The sequence below is a fragment of the Panthera leo genome, chromosome A1 (assembly GCF_018350215.1).
Source record: "Panthera leo isolate Ple1 chromosome A1, P.leo_Ple1_pat1.1, whole genome shotgun sequence".
Lineage (NCBI taxonomy): Eukaryota > Metazoa > Chordata > Mammalia > Carnivora > Felidae > Panthera > Panthera leo.
Window position 1 is genome coordinate 97,746,917 of NC_056679.1, and position 20,755 is coordinate 97,767,671.

The window sequence follows — 20,755 nt, forward strand, 5'->3', positions numbered from 1 at the left end:
TGCAATATGTTTGTCTATACCTTTATCGTAATGGAGACCAACTAAGTGGATTGGTAAACCCTGTCTACATATTTTTTAGAATGGGAAGCTGTTTGTCCATACATGCAAAAAATAACTGGTTTGGGAATATGGGATTCACAGGGTGGGGCAAGAGTTCATAGTTCAGAATGTTTGAAAGACACATAACCATAACTAGAAGGCACATGACTAGAGCCAATAGATTGGAATATGGGAAAACAGATTCTGGCTCATTTCAGGGAATGTGCAAAGAGTTCATGAACTATGGCTTAGTGGATGCTAGGGGTGGATGGAACAATGAAGTGGGTCAGGTATACGAATTCCCTTCCAAAGGAGGATGTCAGAAAGACCATGAATGGGACAGAACATAGGAATTTGAGCAGTGGACCTGGGAATGAGGATTGGACCAGATGATCTTTAGGTTCCTTTCCAGTCCAGCCACTCTGTGATTTTTTAGGACATATTATATCCCCTGAAAAGTAAACAGTGAAGACACCAGCCTCTGAAGGGAAATTTCAGATTCAAGAGTTCAGGGTGCCCAGTGGTTTTTTTCTCTCCCATCTTCTGGAAATCCTTTTGCAATTATACCCCCTCTTCTACAGCATCAGCTTCTTTCTCCATGTGGGAGCATCTTCATTTTTTATCAACTGCCATAAGGTGCGAATGAGAAACAAAATTCCTCAAGCCAAAGTAGCCTGCCAGCTCCAGCCCAGCTTCTCTGCTCTCCGCTCTGGTGGAACTCCCAAAAGAGTTGTCTCTGCCTACGGTCTACCCTTCTTGGTGCCCCTCCTCAGCCCTTCGCTCTCCAAAATCATTTCTGTTAAGGTCACCAGAGACTTCCTCTGTAAACCAATCCCGTGGCCGCATCTCCATCCTCAACTTCCTGAACCTCCGCACTATTCTGCATCATCCACCCCTCCCTCTTCTTAAAATGCCTTCTCGACTTCCACTTTTCCACCTACCTCAGTAACCTGTCTTTGGAAGTTCTCTACATTCTGTGGTGGGCCAGCTCCATCCTTGACTCTTCTCCACACTCTCTGGGCAGTGTTTCTTAACCTGGCTTGGGCTGCTGAAAATGTGCGAGTGGGTGGGCCCTGAGAATTCAAATTAATTCAGAATCCCCAGGGAGGGCCATGAACGTCAGTTGATAAAATGTTTTGTTTCTATGCTTTGTGACCTGACTGCACTAATGTGTGGCCAGCATTAAGAATCCAGGTGATGTTATCAGGTGCCATGGAATCGATACCAAATCCAGGTAATGACTCCCAAATTAATATGTGTAATACATCTCTCCCAAGTGCCAGGTTATTCGATTATTCTGTTGTCTGCTTTGCCCTTCCTCTAGGGATGGGCACCTTGATTTCACCTGCCCCCTTTTGCATCCCAACCTTCTCGTCCCCTTTGATTGCCCTTCTCAGTCAACACATTGGGTACACAGTGCTCAGGCTAAAAGCCCAGGTGACCTCTTGAGTTCCTTCCTTCCCTCGGGGCTACCCAGCTAATCCAATAGCAAGTCCTGTCCATTTTCCTTCCACATATGTATCTCCCACCTCTACCTACTTCTTCTGCTACCATCACTCCCCTTGTGCTTTTGCCTGCCTGCCTCGGCCACTTCGCCCCATGTAGTCAGAAAGACCTTATAAAACCCAGCAGACTGTTGGGGTGCCTGGGTGGCCCGGTTGGTTAAGCGTCTGACTCTGGATTTCGGCTCAGGTCAGGCTCTCACAGGTCATGGTTTTGAGCCCTGAGTGGGGCTCTGTGCTGACAGTACAGAGCCTGCCTAGGATTCTCTGCCAATCAATCAATCAATCAATCAATAAGATTCTCTGCCTCTAAATAAACAAACATTAAAAAAAAACAAACAAACCCAGCAGCCTGTGTGATTTCCTTGCTCCCCACCCTCCTATGTGTTCCCATCACAGTCAAAAAGTCTGCACTCCTCACCATGAGCCACAAGGCTCCCTTGACATGGCCCCACCCAACTCCCCAACCTCATCTCTCAACACTTCCGCCTCCCTCAGTCCTGTCAGGCCACACTGCCTCCTTGCTGTTCCTCACACTTTCCAAGGTTGTGTCTACCTCAGAGCCTTTGCACCCCCCCTCCCTCTGCCTGGGGGGTCCTTGCTCCCTACCCCCTGCACTTGTTCCTTGGCTGTCTCCCACTCTCCTCTCAGGCTTCTGCTCAGATGTTGCCCGGGATAAGGCCCATCCAGAATGCTCCCCTTTCGCCTCCCTCTGTCCTTTCTTCTCATTTATCTCTGTTTGACATGCTGTGTTTCTAGCTGTTTCAGTGGAACTTTTTGCACTGCTCTATCCCAGCACCGTAAACCATGCCCGTACCTAATAGATGGCCAACATACTCTGAAAAACAGAGCGCCACTCCTTGAGGCCTGGTCTTGGAACCTTGTGTCTTGTCACTCCTGTGGCTCCTGACGCCTTTTCTCACCTGTGAGCAGGACCATGCTGGCTGTAGCCAGAATCCACTGCTAAGTTTATCTCAGAATGTACTCTCTTCTGCTCCCTCTTGTGTGGGTCCCTGTCTGCTCACAGAGAACTCCAAAAATAGAGAAGGATGGGAAGAAATAGAGCATTTTAGTGATAGGTGGATGGACACCCTTCTGTCTCTTCTCGTCTGTTCAGTCAAGTCCCTACTGCTCCTGTTTTCTACATACAGACTTTTCTTTGATGATCTACTCTCCTGATTATCTTCTAGCTTCTCTCTGTTCCCTTTCATCTCCTTTGAAGTCCCCTGCCTCTTCTTTGTCCCTTAAATATTGATATGTTAGGGCTTGGTCTGGCTGTTCTCCTATTCTGACTCTACTCTCTTCCTCGGCCATCCTACCCATTCCTGGGCCTTCAGATCCCCTAAATGGCAGTGACTTCCAAATTTATATTTCAAGCCCAATCTCTTGTCTAGGTTCTAGACCTGTATGTGCAGCTGTAGAATGCTCCACAGCACAACTGTCTCACAGACAACTCAATTTCAGTGTGAAATGAGGTGAACTGACCTTCTCTCCCAGTTTCCTCCAGTAGATTATCCAGCTGACTATCCCGAAACCTGCAAGGAATCTTCCCCTATCTCCCCACTATGTCCCATCCATTGCCAATATGATCAATATTGCCAATGTTAAGTAGCTGTAGGAATGCCTGGGTGGCTCAGTTGGTTGAGCATCCGATTCTTGATTTCAGCTCATCATCTCATGGATTGTGAGTTCGAGCCCCATGTTGGGCTCTGTGATGATGGTGCAGAGCCTGCTAGGGATTCTTTCTTCTTCTCTCTCTGTCCCTCCGGTAATCTCTGTCTCATTAACTTAAAATATATATATATACATACACATAGCCATAGAATCTGTATACTGCTTCTCACTGTTTCCTGCCACCAACCACGACTAGGCTACCACCATCACCTCTTACCTAGATGACTTCAAGGACAGACGGTGTGCCCCACCCCCACTCCTACCCCTAGGGCAGTCTGGCCTCCTGAGCTGACATTGGTCTTTATAAAATATCCATCTGATTGTGTCATCTCCTGACTAAGATGCCTTATTGGAATTTTGACAGAGTCTAAACTTTTAAACAGTGCTCATAGGAAGGATCCTTAATAACCTGTTCTCAATGGTGCTATACCTGTTGGAATTTCTTGGAAGTATCTGCTTCCCTCCTTCCACACCCCCATCCCATCACCCCGGCACACACACAGAACCTCCTCTGGCCCCTTGTGTATCATGAATCCTCAGGGCCACCATGGGGCACAGTAAGACCTCAATAGATATTTGTTGAGTAAATGTGGGAAGGTGATAGCCCTGGATTGTAATTGTCCTTGTCCCCCAGTTCTGATTTGCCTTGCCTTAAAAACTGAAAGGTTTCCAGAGTCAAAAATTTCTGTTTTGAGGCACCTGGGTGGCTCAATCGGTTAAGCATCCAACTTCAACTCAGGTCATGATCTCATGGTTCATGGGTGTTCAAGCCCTGCATCAGACCCTGTGCTGACAGTACAGAGCCTGCTTGGGGTTCTCTCTCTCTCTCTCTCTCTCTCTCTCTCTCACTCTGCCCCTCCCCTGCTCACTCTCTCGCCCTGTCTCTCAAAATAAACATAAACAAATTTTTTCTATTTTGTTCAGTAGTCCTGGGTATGTGTTTCCCCTCAGCTCTGTAGTTTCCAGGGGGTTATTTAAAAAAAAAAAAAAACACGGAACTAAGAGAAGTTTGTGGGCATCTTCTAGCAAATCATCTGTGCTCTTTGAATGGCCATTGAGTGCTGTGCTTAGGAGGCTGCCAAACAGGGCAGAGAAAGCAAACCACCCTCATGACCCAGTGGCAAGCAGGGAGGCAGACTGGCCACGGCATGCGCCTCTGTGGTGAACTTTTTCAACTTGAGCGTGCGTAAGCCAGTCTCCAAATACCTTCGACTTGCTGTGACTTGTCTGAACTGTTTATTGAATTTTTTAAATCTGTCTGGGAAGGAGGCTAGAACACAGTGTGCCTTGGTCTTATCTTAAGTTGATCTTATTTAAAAGGAATTGACAAGAACTTAATCATGTTTAACTTGTAGTGATATACATAGGACTTTCGGTCTCCGTTGTCAAGAATCTAAAGGAGAACGAGGAAGGGTTTTTTCCTTAGAAGACCCTGGTCTGTATTTCAGACTTCCCCTGCAGGGCTGGGAGCTACTTACCGGATGAGGTTAACCCCCTCCGTCCTCTTCAAACTCCTACCTGGGGGCACCTGGATGGCTCAGGTGGTTAAGCATCCAATTTTGGCTAAGGTCTTGATCTCATGGTTCGTGGGTTCGAGCTTGGCTTTGGGCTCTGTGCCGACGGTATGAGCCTGATTGGGATTCTCTCTCTTCCTCCCCATCTCTTTGCCCCTCCCCCACTCACATGTTTTTCTCTCTCTCTCTCAAAACAAATACACTTAAAAAAAAAAAACAAAAAACCAACAACTCTTATCTGTAACCTCTTCAGGATGAGGATTGGAGGGATCAACCGTCAGTGCTGAGTCAGAGGGTAAGCCAGAAGAGAATGACACACTTCCTGCCCTAAGTTCTAGGGAGTTTTTCTGGTTTGTTTTCTGTTTTGCTTTGAAGATTCCCTAAGACAGAAGATTGCCCTGACCCGTCTTTGGATCAGCAACCTCTGTTTATTTTTGTGATCTCCTAGGATATCCACCCTGCTCTACCTTCTTATCACTCACAGGTTTTAAAAACAAAAAGCTTTTTTTTTTTTAAATTTTTTTAATGTTTATCTATTTTTGAGAGGAGAGAGACAGACAGACAGACAGAGTGCAAGCAGGGGAGGGGCAGAGAGAGAGGAAGACACAGAATCTGAAAAAGGCTCCAGGCTCTGAGCCATCAGCACAGAGCCTGACGTGGGGCTCGAACTCACAAACCACGAGATCATGACCTGAGCCGAAGTCAGCCACTAACTGATTGGTCCACCTGGCACCCCTACAAAAAACTTTTTAAAATCTTTATTGCAAAAGTTTCACATGCTTGTGTCATATATCTATCAACTACAATTTGACTCAAAAAATGAAAAATGGGAGCGAGGGGGAAGGGAGAAAAAAAAGATACTCCTTAATTTCACCACCCAGAAAAAAAGTTGGTGAATATCACTCCAGGCTTTTCCTGTATGCCTCTAGTTTTTCTCTACAAAAATTATATGGTACTTAATAAAATTTCTTTTATATATTGCTTTGTAGCCTTTGTGAAGAGTTCCCATCTTATTAATTACTTGACACGATCCTTTTGAAAGACTGTATTACATGCCATTGTACGGACGTGCCGTAATTCACTTCAGCCGATCCTCCGTTTGGACAGCGGGGCTGTTTCCAGGCTCTGGCATTATTAGAACCCCACACAACTCCCTCGTACTACAGCTGCCCACACTTGTCCCTGTTTCATTGGAGGTATTCTTGGAAGTGGCTCAAAGGGCGTGTGGAGTTTTCAGGTTTTGATCTTTATTGCCACTTTGCCTTCCAGACAATTTGACCTGCTTTATATTCCCACCGTATAATATAAACTTCTCACCATGCCCTGTATGGCACTGTCTGTGCTGGCCCATGCTTGACTCCCATCTGTTCCCCACACCCATCTCCCCCATGCTTCCCCCATGTGGCCACACTGGCCCCCTTTCTGCTCCTTTCCCCCCGAAGCATGCTGACATTGTCCTGTTTTGGCTGGAGTACCTGCTCTTCCCACTGCCTAGCCTGCCTTTCCTCTGGCTCTTGGCATTGTCCTCTGAGGCCACCTCTGCCAGGGTGGTCTCCATCACACCCCGTTTGTTTCCAGTCTGCCACTGCTCACCATCTGTCCTTTTTTTTTTTTTTGGTTTTTATTTTTGAGACAGAGACAGAGCGTGAGTGGGGGAAGGGCAGAGGGAGAAGGAGACACAGAATCTGAAGCAGGTTGCAGACTCCCAGCTGTCAGCACAAAGCCCGATGTGGGGCTCGAATCCACGAACTGTGAGATCATGACCTGAGCCGAAGTTAGATGCTTAACCAACTGAGTCACCCAGATGCAACTCCCCCCCCCCCCCCCCCCCGCCGCCGCTTCTTTTTTCTTTTTTTCATTCCGTTGTCCAGCCATCCAGGCATGGACTATGGTTATTTTTTTAAGATTTATTTATTTACTTATTTATTTTGAGAGACAGAGAACAAGCATGAGCAAGGTAGTGGCAGAGAGAGAGAGAGGGGATAGAGAGAATCCCAAAGAGGCTCCATGCTATCAGCACAGAGCCTGATGCGGAGCTAGAGTTCACCAAGTCCGAGATCATGACCTGAGCAGAAATCTAGAGTCGTATGCTGAACCAACTGAGCCACCAGACGCCCCACCATCTTGTCCTTTAATTATTTGTGTGTTTTGTTGGCTGCCATCTCTTCCCCCCACCATTGAAAGTCAGTTCTGTAGCTCAGGCTTCCTCATGTATTCTCCTCCCCACCGTGTTCCCAGCATCTAAGTCCGTACCTCGCATGCAGTAGGTACTGGATAAATGCGGGTTGATTCTGTTGAATGAATGGAGAAGTCTCCCTGACGTCCAAGAATGTGCAGTGTAGTGTGCATAAGGAAATGTGCAGAGCAGGGGCTATTCCTTGGAGCAAAATGTGCTGAATGCTGTACGAAACTTCCAAGTGGCATAGGGAGACAGAAGTGAGAGCTGACCACTGGCTCCGAGCATCACCCAGGCCCCACGTGAGCTGAGCCTTGGGCTCTGTAATTGATGATGGTGGAAAGGACCCAAGGGGCCGGGGCATGGGGGTGAGCGGAGGCCCAGTGGGAGGACCATGGGAAGTACTCTGCGGCCAGGATTCGGGGCCACCTGAAACCTTGACATGCCAGTGTGGACTCTGACCCATGAGCAGCAGGGAAGCACTGCACGTGGCCCCCCAGAGGGCGACATGGTAAGTGACGATGTGGAAGCACCTTTTAAATGCACTTCTTGGCACAGGTGGTGGTGTTAAGGTGACAGAGCCACACTTGGGGAAGATATCCTGGGAGGATGACTAAGTGGAAGGAGAAGGAAGTTCAGGCCAGAGGATGACACCTGGGGGACAGGGAAGGCCAGAGGGGCAGTTGGGGAGGGCGGACAGGAGGATTTGGGGGAGGGTAAGGAGAGCGAGGGGTCCGCAGTGACGCTGAGTCTGCATGACCAGTGGGTAGGTGAAATACAGAGCCCCACAAGAGAAAGCTGTTATGGAGCGAGGAAGCATACGAATCTAGTTTGGGTCCACCCCTCTGCTGGACCAGTGAGCACTGTGTAGATTGAACCCGCTCATGTGCCCTCCTTTGCCCTGAAGAACCTCGGGTGATGAGAACATAGAGCAGGGGGGCCAGAAATATATCACAGGATAGGGGTCTTGGGCTCCCATGGCCCCCTTCTCATCTGACAGCCCAATGGGAAGGGGAAATGGGGCTCCAGCCTCTCCCCAGGGGATTAGAGGTGGTTTGCTGACTGTGTCCACTCCCAGTCACATGTGGAAGGAGTGGTGTCAGCTTGCCATTGGGTAAACGTGTTCAGTTGTGAGGCTGAGGAAGATGGTACGGACGACAGGTGGCTGTGTGTTGGCTGCATGTGCACAGGCACTCTGGGGACATGTGTCACCCTGAAGTGGGTGACACGGCACCCTTTCCCTGCAAACAGGCAAACCCCATGTGTGTTTCTCCTGAAGGGGAATATCTGGGAAATTTTACTCAATATGTGGCTGTAGTTTTGGATTATTCTCTAAATTGAAAAGTTTTTGAATGTCAGTCTTTTAGGTTTGAAAATAGCCACAGGGATAAAAACTACATAATGACCAAGCTCTCTCTCTGAAGGAAGAAGGGCGAGTGGAACTGCGTGCTGGCATCCCCTGGAAAGTTGTCTTTTCAAGAAACCACCTTGGGGCGCCTGGGTGGCTCAGTCGGTTAAGCATCTGACTCTTGATTTTGGCTCAGATCATGATCTCATGGTTCATGAGTTCAAGTCCCGCATGGGGCTCTGTGCTGACAGCATGGAGCCTGCTTGGGATTCTCTGTCTCCCTCTCCCTGCCCCTCTTCTACTCACTCTCTCTCAAAATAAATACATTAACATTAGAAGGAAGGAAGGAAGGAAGGAAGGAAGGAAGGAAGGAACCGCCTTGTGCCCCCTTTAACGCAGGGGTTTAACAGCATCCCAATGAAAATGAGATGAAAACAGCCAAAGCATGGTGGGAAGGCAGCAGGACTTGGTGAATGAGTGACCATCAAGCTGAGAGCGGAATCAGCAGTGACCACAAACATGGTAGTGTTGGAACCCAGAGAGGTTAAAACCGAGAGGAAAATAATTGGGTTTGGCAGTGGAGGAATGTTGAGGAATTCAGCTCGGGAAATATCAGATGTTGCCTATTAACTAGAAATACTAGAAATTTATAGAGAAATTGACTCAGCAATTGGAGGGTTTTTCCTTGGCAAATGGAAAGTTTCATTAGTTTAGTATTTTATCACTAGGGATCCTGCTCAGTTTTACATGCGGATTTGCAGTGGAAGAATGCTATAAAGTGTCAGGACTCCGTTTATATGCATTTCAACAGAAAGGAAGCTGCATTCAAGTGCCAGCATATTTACTGCAGCAGACGCTCAGTGTTTTTTGCCTTGTAAATGCTGATCTTAGTGTTTTCATGGGTGGTGCCGGTGCGAATAGGGCTTTGTGTCTGAGGAAGACAGACATAAATGCTCATTCTGAAGTCCTAGGATCCCGTTCTCACCACAGCTGCACAGCTAACCAGCCTAGCGGTGTGATTTGGGGCACGGCTTTCAGCTTCCTCAGTCTGCTTCATTTTTTTTTATGTTTACTTATTTTTGAGAGAGAGAGACGGAGAGACAGAGAGACAGAGCATGAGTGGGGGAGGGGCAGAGAGAGAGGGAGACACAATCTGAAGCAGGCTCCGGGCTCTGAGCTGTCAACACAGAGCCCGACATGGGACTAGAACTCACGAACATTGAGATCATGACCTGAGCTGAAGTTGGATGCTTAACCGACTGAGCCACCCAGGTACACCAGGCTGCTTCATTTTCTTTGCTTGTGAAGAAAGGTTAGATGATATCAGAGGTCTTGCCATCCCTGAAGTTGTGTGAATTTTAAGAAATAAAAGTGGTGGTTTTTTTCTTTTTGTTTTTTTTTGGCAGGGGTGGGGGCTCTGAGTAGCATTTTATAAAATTTATACTTAAACCATAGAAACTACGTACGATCTGATAGAAAGGTCTGCCTTCCCACACTTTTTTTAAAAATTGTTTTAAAAATGTTTGTTTATTTTTGAGACAGAGAGAGACAGAGTGCAAGTGGGGAATGGGCGGAGAGAGAGGGCGACACAGAATCCGAAGCAGGCTCCAAGCTCTGAGCCATCAGCACAGAGACCGATGCAGGGCTTGAACTCATGAACCATGAGATCAGGACCTGAGTTGAAGTCGGATGCTTGACCCACTGAGCCACCCAGACACCCCCCCCCCCCACCCCGCAACTTATTTTTTGTGCAGCTCTTTTCTGGGGAAGGCTGTGAACGGCAGCAGACCTCATAACAGATCTGAGAAATCTCCTTCCCAGTCCTGTTCTGATGCCAGCGCTGCCCCTTCCCCCACCACAGCTCCAACTCACCCTGTTTCACTTACCGCTTTCCTGGCTTTGAAAGGTGGGTTAGCAGGTGTTCTTTTTATTTTCTAGACACTGACCTATTTATGCTTTCCGTGGTACGATATTAGGAGAAAAAAGCCAACAGATTTGGCTCAGGACATCCCTGGGTTCACAGGCTGGCACTGCCCTGAGCAGGCATGTTACATTTAGGGAACTCCCTGTCCTCACCTGTGACCTGGACAGCAGGGTGCCCACCTCCTGAGGTTTTGGTGAGGACCGGGTGAACATAGGGAAGACATCACACACACTCGCTGGCATCGAGAGGGTGCCGGACACCGGCGAGATTTTCGCAGCCTTGTCTAGGCACAAACCACGGGCTTCTCTGCCGGTGCAAACCTCCCTTGGTGAGAGAGGGTGAGTCCGACCGCCTGCCGTCTCTGCGACAGTGTCTGTGCAATGCTTCTGGAGTACCTTCCCAAGCTCGGGCACTCACTCTTCTAGAATAACTCCCTCTCAGCCCTGCTTTGCCCATGACTGCTTCCTCCTTGAAGAGGAGAGGAGGGTCAAAGAGAAGCAAGTCAAATTATTTGGGGCCGTGGCTTTAGGGAGGCTGCTGAAAGAGTTGAGGTGGCTGGAGGAGGCAGAGGAGAGGAGGTCTGGAGAGGACCTAAGGCGGGGACAGGGTCATCATTCTTTGTGGCAGCCATGGTAGCATATCCCAGGAACTAGGGAGCGTCTTGGAAAGGCCAGAGCATGAAGGTCAAGGTGTTTTGTAGACATTTCCAGTTCTGTCTCTCAGGCTGTAAAATCGGATGAAGGAAACAAATGCAGGTATCTTTTTCATGCAGGCACAAATTTCACGAATGCTCTGGTGATGAATGTGCTGCTGATAAGGATGTGGGTGACTGTCAGTCAATCTTGTTCGCGGGGGTATGTCATGAGCAGTCGATGAAACTGGGCCAGAGACGGTGTGTGCTCCGGAGATTGTTCTGGGAGGGCAGGGCTTGCGACGTCCTGTTGACTGTGCTGCTTAACCTCTTAAGCTCTGCCAGTCTCTTTGGAAATTGGGATTGCCACCCACTTGCCCTGGGTGTGGGGACAGTGAAATGATTTCAGTGATAGTGCCTTGCTCTGAGATGCCTAGATAGCACGGAGCACATGCATACCCAAGAAGAGAATCTGGTTTTCTACCTGCCACTGTCATGTGGCTGCAGATCTCATAGATGGACCCAGACTTGCCTAACGACGACTTATTTAGGATCACGGTGAAACTCCAGAGCGCTTCTGTCATCAGCGGTGCCAGGAGCGGGTGACTGCAGGCATTGGGGTGCTGAGAAGCTTGCTTCAGCTGCAGAGCTGTGCTCACCAGAAAAGATGTCCATGTGCATTCCCTAGCAAAGCTGGATCTGGACAGATTCCTCAGTCCCTGGGCCCCCAGGCAGGGTTTCCAGGGCTGTGTGCTCTCCCTTCCCTGCCTCAGAGCAGGTATCTCTTTTGGTATGTCTTTCGGGTTCCTCTCTGAATTAGTGATGCTCCGGCTTTGGGACACCACCACAGTTGTTGGTCCTTGAATCGACCTTGAGTGGCTTAATTTGCAAGTCCTAAGAAAGCATACAAGAGCTGTATTCATAGCTACAAAGGCAACTGAAAAGAGTTAGATATTGGTTTTTTAAGTTTATTTATTTATTTATTTATTTAGAGAGAGAGAGAGAACCAGTGGGAGAAGACAGAGAGAGAGAGAGAAGGAAAGAATCCCAAGTAGGTTCTGCACTGTCAGCACAGAGCTTGACATGGGGCTCAAACTCATAAAACCCCGAGATCATGACTTGAGCTGAAACCAAGAGCCGGATGCATAACCAACTAAGCCACACAGGCGCCCCTTACAGCTTTTTTTTTTTTTTTAAGTTTATTTATTTATTTTGAGAGAGAGAGAGAGAGAGAGAGAGAGAGATAGTGTAAGTGGGGGAGGGTGGAGAGAGAGAGGGAGAGAGAATCCCAGTCTCCACACCTGTCAGCACAGAGTTCATGTGGGGCTCGATCCCATGAACTGTGAGATCACGACCTGAGCTGAAACCCACAGTCGCATACTCAACCAACGAAGGCACACAGGCGTCCCTTAAAGCTTTTTTTTTTTTTTTCTGTAAGTTTGTTTATTTATTTTGAGAGAGAGGAGAGAGCGCAAGTCGGGGAGGGGCAGAGACTGAGAGGGAGACCGAGAATCCCAAGCAGGTTTGATATTGTTTTACATAAAGCTGTTTTGTTCCATGAATCTTCCTGATCTTTAGTTCTGTGGCTCTTTCTTCTCAAATGAAGGAACTGAGCTGAATATTTTAACTACAGATGCTGGGACTTCTTGAAGCAGCAAACTTTGAATGGATCCGAGCCTGTAAGATCGAGGCATTCTGGTCTCAAGGGAGAGAAGAGGGAGGGATGTCTTAAGGATATGCCCCCCCCCCCCCCCCCACATCTAGTTTGTTACCCATCCCGATGTGTTGATTTTATTCTCCATTGCTGGAGAGCTTTCTCCAAAAGCAGAAATTGGCCCTCCCTGACTATGCCTGGAGCATGTGCGACAGGGCCCTGCCACCATGTTGGCCGCTGTGATTCTGTACACCTCTTCCTCCAGTCTTCTCTCCCCTTCATGGTGCTGCTTCTCCTCTCCAGCAGTGGTGGACAGAGTGGTTCTTGGCAGCCACGTAGCCATGCAGCTATCACCAAGGTAGTATTTTAAGGAAACATGAGATAACAGTTCCTCTGTTTAGACGTGGTATTTCTGCTCTTTACAAAAACTGTGTAGCTTGGAATTGCCAATGCGTTAGTGTCTGCAAGGTCGTAGGGATTAGAATCTTTTTAAAAAATGTTTATTTATTTATTTTGAGAGAGAGTGTGGGAGCAGGGGAGGGGCAGAGAGGGAGGAAGACAGAGAGTCCCAAGCAGGCTCCGCACTGTCAGCGCAGAGCCTCACGTGGGTCTCAAACTCCTAAACCATGAGATCATGACTTGAGCTCAAACCAAGAGTCGGATGCCTAACCATCTGAGCCACCGGGTGCCCCCCTAGTGATTAGAATCTTGGGCTTCCGAGAGGAATAGTATCTTGGTATCTTCTCTGACCTTTAGTCTCTGATGAAGTTGTCATGGCATTAATGGGCCAGTGAGAATTTGGGGACATAACACAAGGAATGAAGAAGGATGGTTTCTAAGGTGTAAAGTTCGAACCATCATGAGGTAGTCACATGATAATGTAGGCTATAAAGAAAATAAGTAATGGATAATGTGTTTGTAAATTGGCATTGATTTGGTATCTCTTTCAGGCTCCTCTCCAAATTAGTAGTAGGCATTTGGTTTATAATTCAGGTCAACAATAATGCTCGTTGCTATTTAATCCCTCACTGTACATCCTGTGGTTCTCTTTACGTCCTGATAGGGATTCTGTGAGGTAGATGATGTTATTCTTATTTGAATGAGAATAAAATCACTCAGAGAGGTGAAGTAACTTGCAATACTATAAAACCACTATAAAGTGGCAGGGCATCTGGGTGGCTCAGTCAGTTAAATTTCTGACTTTGGCGCAGGTCATGATCTCGCAGTTCATGGGTTCGAGCCCCTCATTGGGCTCTGTGCAGACAGCTCAGAGCCTGGAGCCTGCTTCGGATTCTCTGTCTCCCTCTCTCTCTGCCCCTCTCTCATTCTCACTCTGTCTCTCTCTCTCAAAAATAAACATTAAACAAAACAAAACAAGAAACACCCAGGAAGTGGCATAGCTGGACTGTGAACCAGGCCTAGCAGACTCCAGTATATTTGTCCATTGCATTCCACTTGGCTTCCTTTTTGCCGAGTTTCTGGTAGGCTCAAGACAGTGTTATTGCTATGGAGGATAAAAATAAAATCAAGAAACCTACCGTGTATGGGGCACCTGGGTGACTCAGTTAGTTAAGTGACTGACTCTTGATCTTAGCTCAGGTCACGATCTCACAGGTTTGTGAGATGGAGCCCCGCATTGGGGTCTACGCTGACCGTGTGGAGCCTGCTTGGGATTCTCTCTGTCTCTCTGCCCCTCCCACAATCATGCATGTGCTTGTGTGCACCCTCTCTCTCTCTCTCTTTCCTCTCTCTCTCTCCAAATAAATTAACTTAGAAAGCAAGAGAAAGAAAGAAAGAAAGAAAGAAAGAAAGAAAGAAAGAAAGAAAAACCTACCGTGTAGTTGGGAATAAGACAGGTATGCCCCTAAAGGTAATTCACAGACAACCTGTGATAGGTACCCGGAATGTGTTACCAAGGAAGTTGAACTGAGGTGCCATGGGGGTTAAAGGGAGAGGCTGAGGGGCTCCTGGGTGGCTCAGTCAGTTAAGCCTCCGATTTCGGCTCAGGTCATGATCTCACGGTTTGTGAGTTTGAGCCCTACTTCTGGCTCTGTGCTGACAGCTCAGAGCCTGGATCCCGCTTCGGATTCTGTGTCTCCCTCTCTCTCTGCCCCTTCCCTGCTCGCACTCTGTCTCTCTCTCTCTCTCTCTTTTTCTCTCAAAAATAAATAAGCATTAAAAAAAGGGGGAAGAGGATGAGATCACGCATGTTGGTTGGGATGCTCAAAGTCTTCATTGAGGCAGTCCACTTGGAATTGGGCCTTGCAGGACTGGTAGAATCTTGCTCAGTGGGGATAGATAAGGGAACAATTTGTGGGTAGTAGCGATTATGAAATGTACAGGGAAATCAATAAGCTTCTAAAGAGACTATTAGATAATATAGATGCATGTATCTTTATATATGTCCACGTGTGTCTTGTGTGTGCCTGGATACAGTCACCCACACATTCTTTATAATGACCTTATATTCTTTTGGGGGCACCTGGGTGGCTCAGTCGGTTAAGCATCTGACTCTTGATTTTGGCTCAGGTCATGATCTCATGGTTCCATGAGCTTGAGCCCTGCATCCAGCCCACACAGACAATGCAGAGCCTGATTGAGATTCCCCCCCTCTGTCTCTGCCTCTTCCCTGCCTCAAAATGAATAAATAAACTAAAAAAAAATCTTAAACAAAAATAAAGACCTTCTATTTTTTCAAAAGCAGGAGACTAATGGTTTTAAGTCACAACATTGTCTAAACTCTGTTCTCCACTTCTACCTAGAACAAGAATATGTCTAAGCAGCAGTTACTATTAATAGACATTCATGTTTATACCGGCCAGGTAGGAATGAACTGGTTTTTTTTCTTTTGTGTCATTTTTCTTTTCCCCCCAGGCATCTAACTGCTGCCTTTTTTTTTTCTTTCTAAGTATTGGCTCTTCTTTTCTAGCATGTTGAAACGTTAGACTTCCTGTTTCTGCTTGATTTTGAAATTATCTCCTGTTTGCCTATCACAGGTAATCCCTGGGTTTCTGTGTAGACACAGTTTATGGGCAGCCAGTGCAGGCAGCAACCAGTCCCTTCCCATTGTGGATGTGGGGACCTCTCCGGATTCACAATTAAAGGCTCCATAATGCATTCCACTACAGGTGACGAAACCCAGCTCCCAGAATAACAAGCAAGACAGCTTTTAAAGTGACTGCTGTTGACCAGTGTCTTCTGTGCGTTTGTTTGGTAAACGTATGGTGGATTTTTTTTTTTTTTTTTAAAGAATGGTATAAATTCTTTGGAATTATTCTCGGGGGAAGGCTGACTCTTCCTGAAGGCAATACAGTTACCATAGAATCCCTATCAACAGAGTGGCCGTGTATGTTCCTCTGGTCTTTGTGACTACCAAGACGCCGTGAAGCCGTCCTTCTGACCGAGGACGGGGGCGGGAAATGCTGAAACTAGGTGAGTTAAAAGTGCCCTCAGACTAACTTGGTGTAATATGTTGGAATTTGGCAGAATGTTCAGATGACTAAGTAATGTGGTGTTGCTGTCTGCAAGGGAATAACATTTGGTCGCGGCTTTGTAAAGTGGTTGTGTCGAACAAATCACTGCTTTTCTTTTTTCTGTAACTGGGTGTGGGGCCCTGGTGTTGAGCTGACGGAGGTATGAAATAGTGTAGGTGGAAAAAATGGCATCTGAAGTTTGCATGTAGATGGTTTCGTCTGTAAACAAATGAAGGATGGAAATGCTTCAGAAATGGGACTCTGAGAAGGTGGCTTAGCTTTTTCAGTTCAAGTTTCTCCTTGCGCCTTATCCATCTGCTTAACTGCAGGACGTCTCTAGTTCCCAGTGCATTGGCCAGTGATCTGCAAACACATGGGTGTTTATTTCTATTCTCCTGTTGTGTACATGTTTGTCAGACTGTTTCTGCAGTCACCATTCTCCCTAACGGCCAATCGACAATTTTACCCAGCATACATATAGGCTCGTGGCCTTTTAAAACATGTCTTAGGCTCATTTTCAGCCATATTTAAAGCTGCTACACGTAGCCTTAATTTGATTTTTGAGATTGATTTTTGAGATAAGTTGCAAGAGTTTTTGAGCATTGAAATAGAGCATTTTAAATAGCCTTTAAAGTTACATACAGATTTACACATTTGTTCAAGTCTGTGCATGATATTTGGTGAAGTCTCTCTAAAATTTTTCTGCTCAAAAGGCTTTCTGGAGCTTACACCGAATACAGAGAAGGAATCAGAAATTGGAAGACGTAGGCGGGCATTAGTATATCTAGATTCTTGGCCCATTAATGGAACCTTGGCAGCCGGTGCAATTTCTCAGAGACAGGACTTCTTTTGTACGGAAGTGGTCACCTGCACGTCATTTACGTTAAATGTGCATTTGCCTACCAGATGCCCAGAGCTGTGCGTGTGATTCACTGTCTCCCTTCTCTATATATGCACATGGGCACGGGCGCATTCTATCAAATATATAAAAATGGTTTACGTGCCTGTGACAGTATCTCATGGCGTAGATGCAGTTGAGATCAGCGCCAGGTTCGGCCAGGAAGGTTTCCCGGACGAAGTGAGTTTTGCGGGGAGTTCCAAAGGAAGGTAAGGAACGCATTTTTGGCAGAAGGAAGAAGCGTACGTGAAGCTTCTAGCGCTGGAGTGATTAAGCCAGATGTATTCCTTGAGTGAGCGTGAACCATATGCGAGCGGGTTGAAAATAACCAGACTAGTAGGGAAGAAAAGGCAAGGCGTACTTGTGGAGGAGGACTGGAGAGGCTTGTGGGGAGCTGGAGTTGTGTGTGTTGCTGGTTTTCACACTTGGATGCCCGCACAAGGCTGGCCATGTCGCCATCTAGTGGAGCCGGTGAAAAGGCACCACCACCTCTTGGACCTTCAGGTTGAATTCATCCTGTGGTATCTTAGCAATAGGGAAGCTAAGGAATTTTACATAAAGAATTAGAGAAAGGAGATGGGTGTAACCATGGGCACCCCCCCCCCCCCATGATATTAGTTTTGACTCTAGAAAACGGAGCTGAATTCCAATATAAAGAATTTCTCACAGACTATCTGGAGGTCCTGGTGTCACTGAGGGTGCAGGGGGTACCTGGCAGGAAGCAGCATGTGAGAAGTTGTACAGCACAATGAAAGCATACCACATCTGGCCCTGTGTTGGCTTATTTCATGTGGTCATAGAGTCCATCCCAGTACAGTGGTGGCAGAGGAGAGCTCCCTCACCAGAGGCACCACAGACCTTGGGACTGGAGGACACTGTAGAGGGCCATATACCCCCCTCCTCCCTTCCACGCATGTGTGCCTGCATCCATTCAGCAAAACTTCCTGAATCTCTGTAATGTATCATGCTCTTTTCCAGGTACTGGGAATACCCCAGTGAAGGGTGCAGATAGAAACCCCTGCTCTTAAAAAAAGAAAGGAAGAAAGAAAGAAAGAAAGAAAGAAAGAAAGAAAGAAAGAAAGAAAATAAGGAAATAAAGAAATCCCTTCCCTTGGAATGCTGACACTCTGGTGGGAAAGACAGATGACAAATAAATGAGTAAAATGTATAGTAGGTGGGATACTGTTAAGTGCTAAGATGGGAAGCATTTTTTAAAATCTACAATAGGGGGTAAGGATGGTTGTGCATTTTTGTGGGGTGGCAGGGGTAGAGAGAGGATTTGCAAATGTGTGTCCTCGCCGAGAATGTGGTATTAGTCTCTGCTGAAGGTATCAGGAAGCTAGACCTGTGGCTATCCTGGGAAGAGCATTCCAAGCAGGGGGCAAGCAGATACAAAGGCCCTGAGGTGGGAATGGTCCTGGTGTGCTCCTGAAACACAGCAAGGGGATTGATCGGATGTGCCAGAGACGTGGGGAGGGGCAGATAAAGTCGGGCCGTGGGGGCAGTTATAGCGCACTGGACTTTTCCCAGACGTGAGGTGAGAAGCCATTCCATCTAGCCTAATCTTCTCATTTGACAAATGAAACTTAGGACACAGAAGTTAGGTCAGGTTCCGTGGCTATCCAGCCTCATGGAGCCAGACAGGGCTGGGATGAGAATGTGCCTCTTAACCCAGCCTTCTTCCTGCCACCCTGCCTGCCCCTGTGGGGACGTGCAACCACACGCAGGCTGAGGCTTCCGAGTGTAGTGGTCCTGAAGAAGCCAGGTGCTGTGGGCTTTCCCGAGCAGCTCTGTTAGCGCCTCCTGGTCCCTCCCTCAGCGTGTCCACAGCAAACACAGAAAGGAGCAGACCTCTTATCTCAGAGGACCCTTCCACCAAATATGCCTTCCTCAGTTTCATAATGGAGAGAAATCCTTGGGGTCTTCCTAGCAGTTCAGCCCCGAAACCTACAATCTCAGGAAGGCTCCCTTTGTTTGTTATGCAGTTATCTGGATATAAGTTAATGTAAGACGTCTATAGTCTTACGGTGTTGGATCACAGTTCTCGCCATGAGAGTTAGTAAGATTGAATAGTAAAAGTTATTTTAAATGAATTTGAAAATAGGATCTGCCGGTAGGAGAGGTAACCACTGGTTGTCATCAAATGCAGCTGGACCTGGACAGTTTGGCCCAATATTCTTTGCCCTCTGGCTTTGCTGGGAGCCTGGTCAAGCCTTCCCCACCCATCCCTTCTTCCTGCTCCTTTAGATCTTTTGACCCTTGTCCTCTGGATGTGGGCCAAATCCTCTAATCTCACTTTCTGGCGAACATCAGACTAGTGCTAAGTATAGAGAACGACCGTGTTGTCCCCCACAGCGTCTCCTCTCCCTCGTCTCCCACAGCCTGGGTCCTCTGGACAGAGTAAGAGGAGGTACAGGCACAAGGTTGATCCCAGCGTGTGAAAAAAACTCACCCACGACTCGCTTGCTCCTTCCTTTCTTCCAAAACAAAGCTCTCAGCATAAGTGATGTGGGGTTTACATCATCTTATTTGGCATGTACATTTATTTGTATAATACTTTCGTTTATTTTTTTTAAGTTTATTCATTTATTTTGAGAGGGAGGAAGGGCAGAGAGAGAGAGAGAGAGAGAGAGAGAGAGAGAATCCCAGGCAGGCTCCATGCTGTCGGCACAGAGCCCAGTGAGGGGCTTGAACTCACCAATTGCAAGATTCCTGAGCTGAAACCAGGAGTCTGAAGCTTAACCCACTGAGCCATCCAGTCACCCCTTTGAATAATACTTCCTCTCATTTCTTCCTTCCCTCTCCTCCCTTCCTTCCTTAGTTTCTTTCTGCCAACAGAGGTACTTTCATATGTTCATTTGCCTATGTTCTTTTTCTTTTTCTTTTCTTTTTTAATGTTTATTTTTGAGAGAGAGAGAGAGAGAGAGAGAGCACAAGCTCTGGGGGAGGGGCAAAGAGAGAGGGAGACAGAAGGTCCGAAGCCAGCTCCAGGCTCTCAGCACAGAGCCCCCATGGGGGGCTCAGACTCATGAACCATGAGATCATGACCTGAGCCAAAGTTGGGTGCTCAACCAAATGAGCCACCTACCCACCCCAGCCTATGTTATTTTCAAATGAGCTCTGAAATCCCACCACCTCCAACTATCAGGATCAGTAGTTAAGTTCTTTGTTTCTCCCTGGAGCCTGAGAGCACGGTTCCCTGGGGTCTTTTGGTTTGGGATCTTTAGGAGAGTGGGTACTCCTGGGGGTGCTTTTACCTTTTCCTACCTTGCAAGTCTTTCTCTTTTTGCCCTTCAGAAAGGCAGCCATCCCTTGTGGCAAGGATGTTCCCATATCGGGTTCATCAGGAGGCCCCATCAGGGATGGTGGGGCAGCGCCATACTGGGAGTGGAGGTGGGAACCTCAAGGACCCAGGTCCTGCCTCTCTGACCCTCTTCCCTGTGTATGTCACTGAGGTTTCTCAGCATCCCCCACCTTGGGCCTCTGCGCTTGGCCACCACTGCCATCAGACAGGCGAGACTTGGCTCTGCCAGAGAGAGAGAGTTCCAGGCTGTCCCCTGGCCTTTGTTAGGCAGCCAACTTGAGGAAATGGGGGAGGAAGTGATGGTTACCTCTGTATTCTGGGCTGCTTTACCCACTGTCCTTTAGGGGCTGGACATGTGTTAAAGTCAGAGGCAAGATTAGAAGTCCTCAAGCATGCTCCTCATTCGCCTTCCAGAATATTCTATCAGTGATGGCTCTTATTGTACGAGAGAGAAACCCCAGTTTAGATTGTCTCAGACAGAACAGAATTTTTTATTAGCTTACATAACTGGAATGAGATTTGGTTTAGCTGCTCAGTGATGTCAAGAACTCATTTTCTTTCCAATTTGCCTTCTGTGGTGAGTTTCATCCTCAGCCAGCTCCTCTCATGATGGTTAAA

At 47.4% G+C, this 20,755-nt stretch overlaps 1 protein-coding gene across 2 annotated transcripts in view; it reads left to right on the top strand.

Annotated features, from left to right (window-relative positions):
* Nucleotides 1–20,755, top strand: part of TNFAIP8 (TNF alpha induced protein 8) — a 131,218-nt gene that overhangs the window by 53,026 nt on the left and 57,437 nt on the right. The window contains exon 1 of one of the 2 annotated variants that reach the window (XM_042933647.1): nucleotides 15,144–15,894. The exons of the other annotated variant lie outside the window; for it this stretch is intronic. Coding sequence (XP_042789581.1) covers nucleotides 15,882–15,894 — 13 coding nt within the window. The 5' untranslated portion in view covers nucleotides 15,144–15,881. Of the gene's footprint in view, nucleotides 1–15,143; nucleotides 15,895–20,755 lie in introns of those variants that run through there. 2 annotated transcript variants of the gene reach the window in all.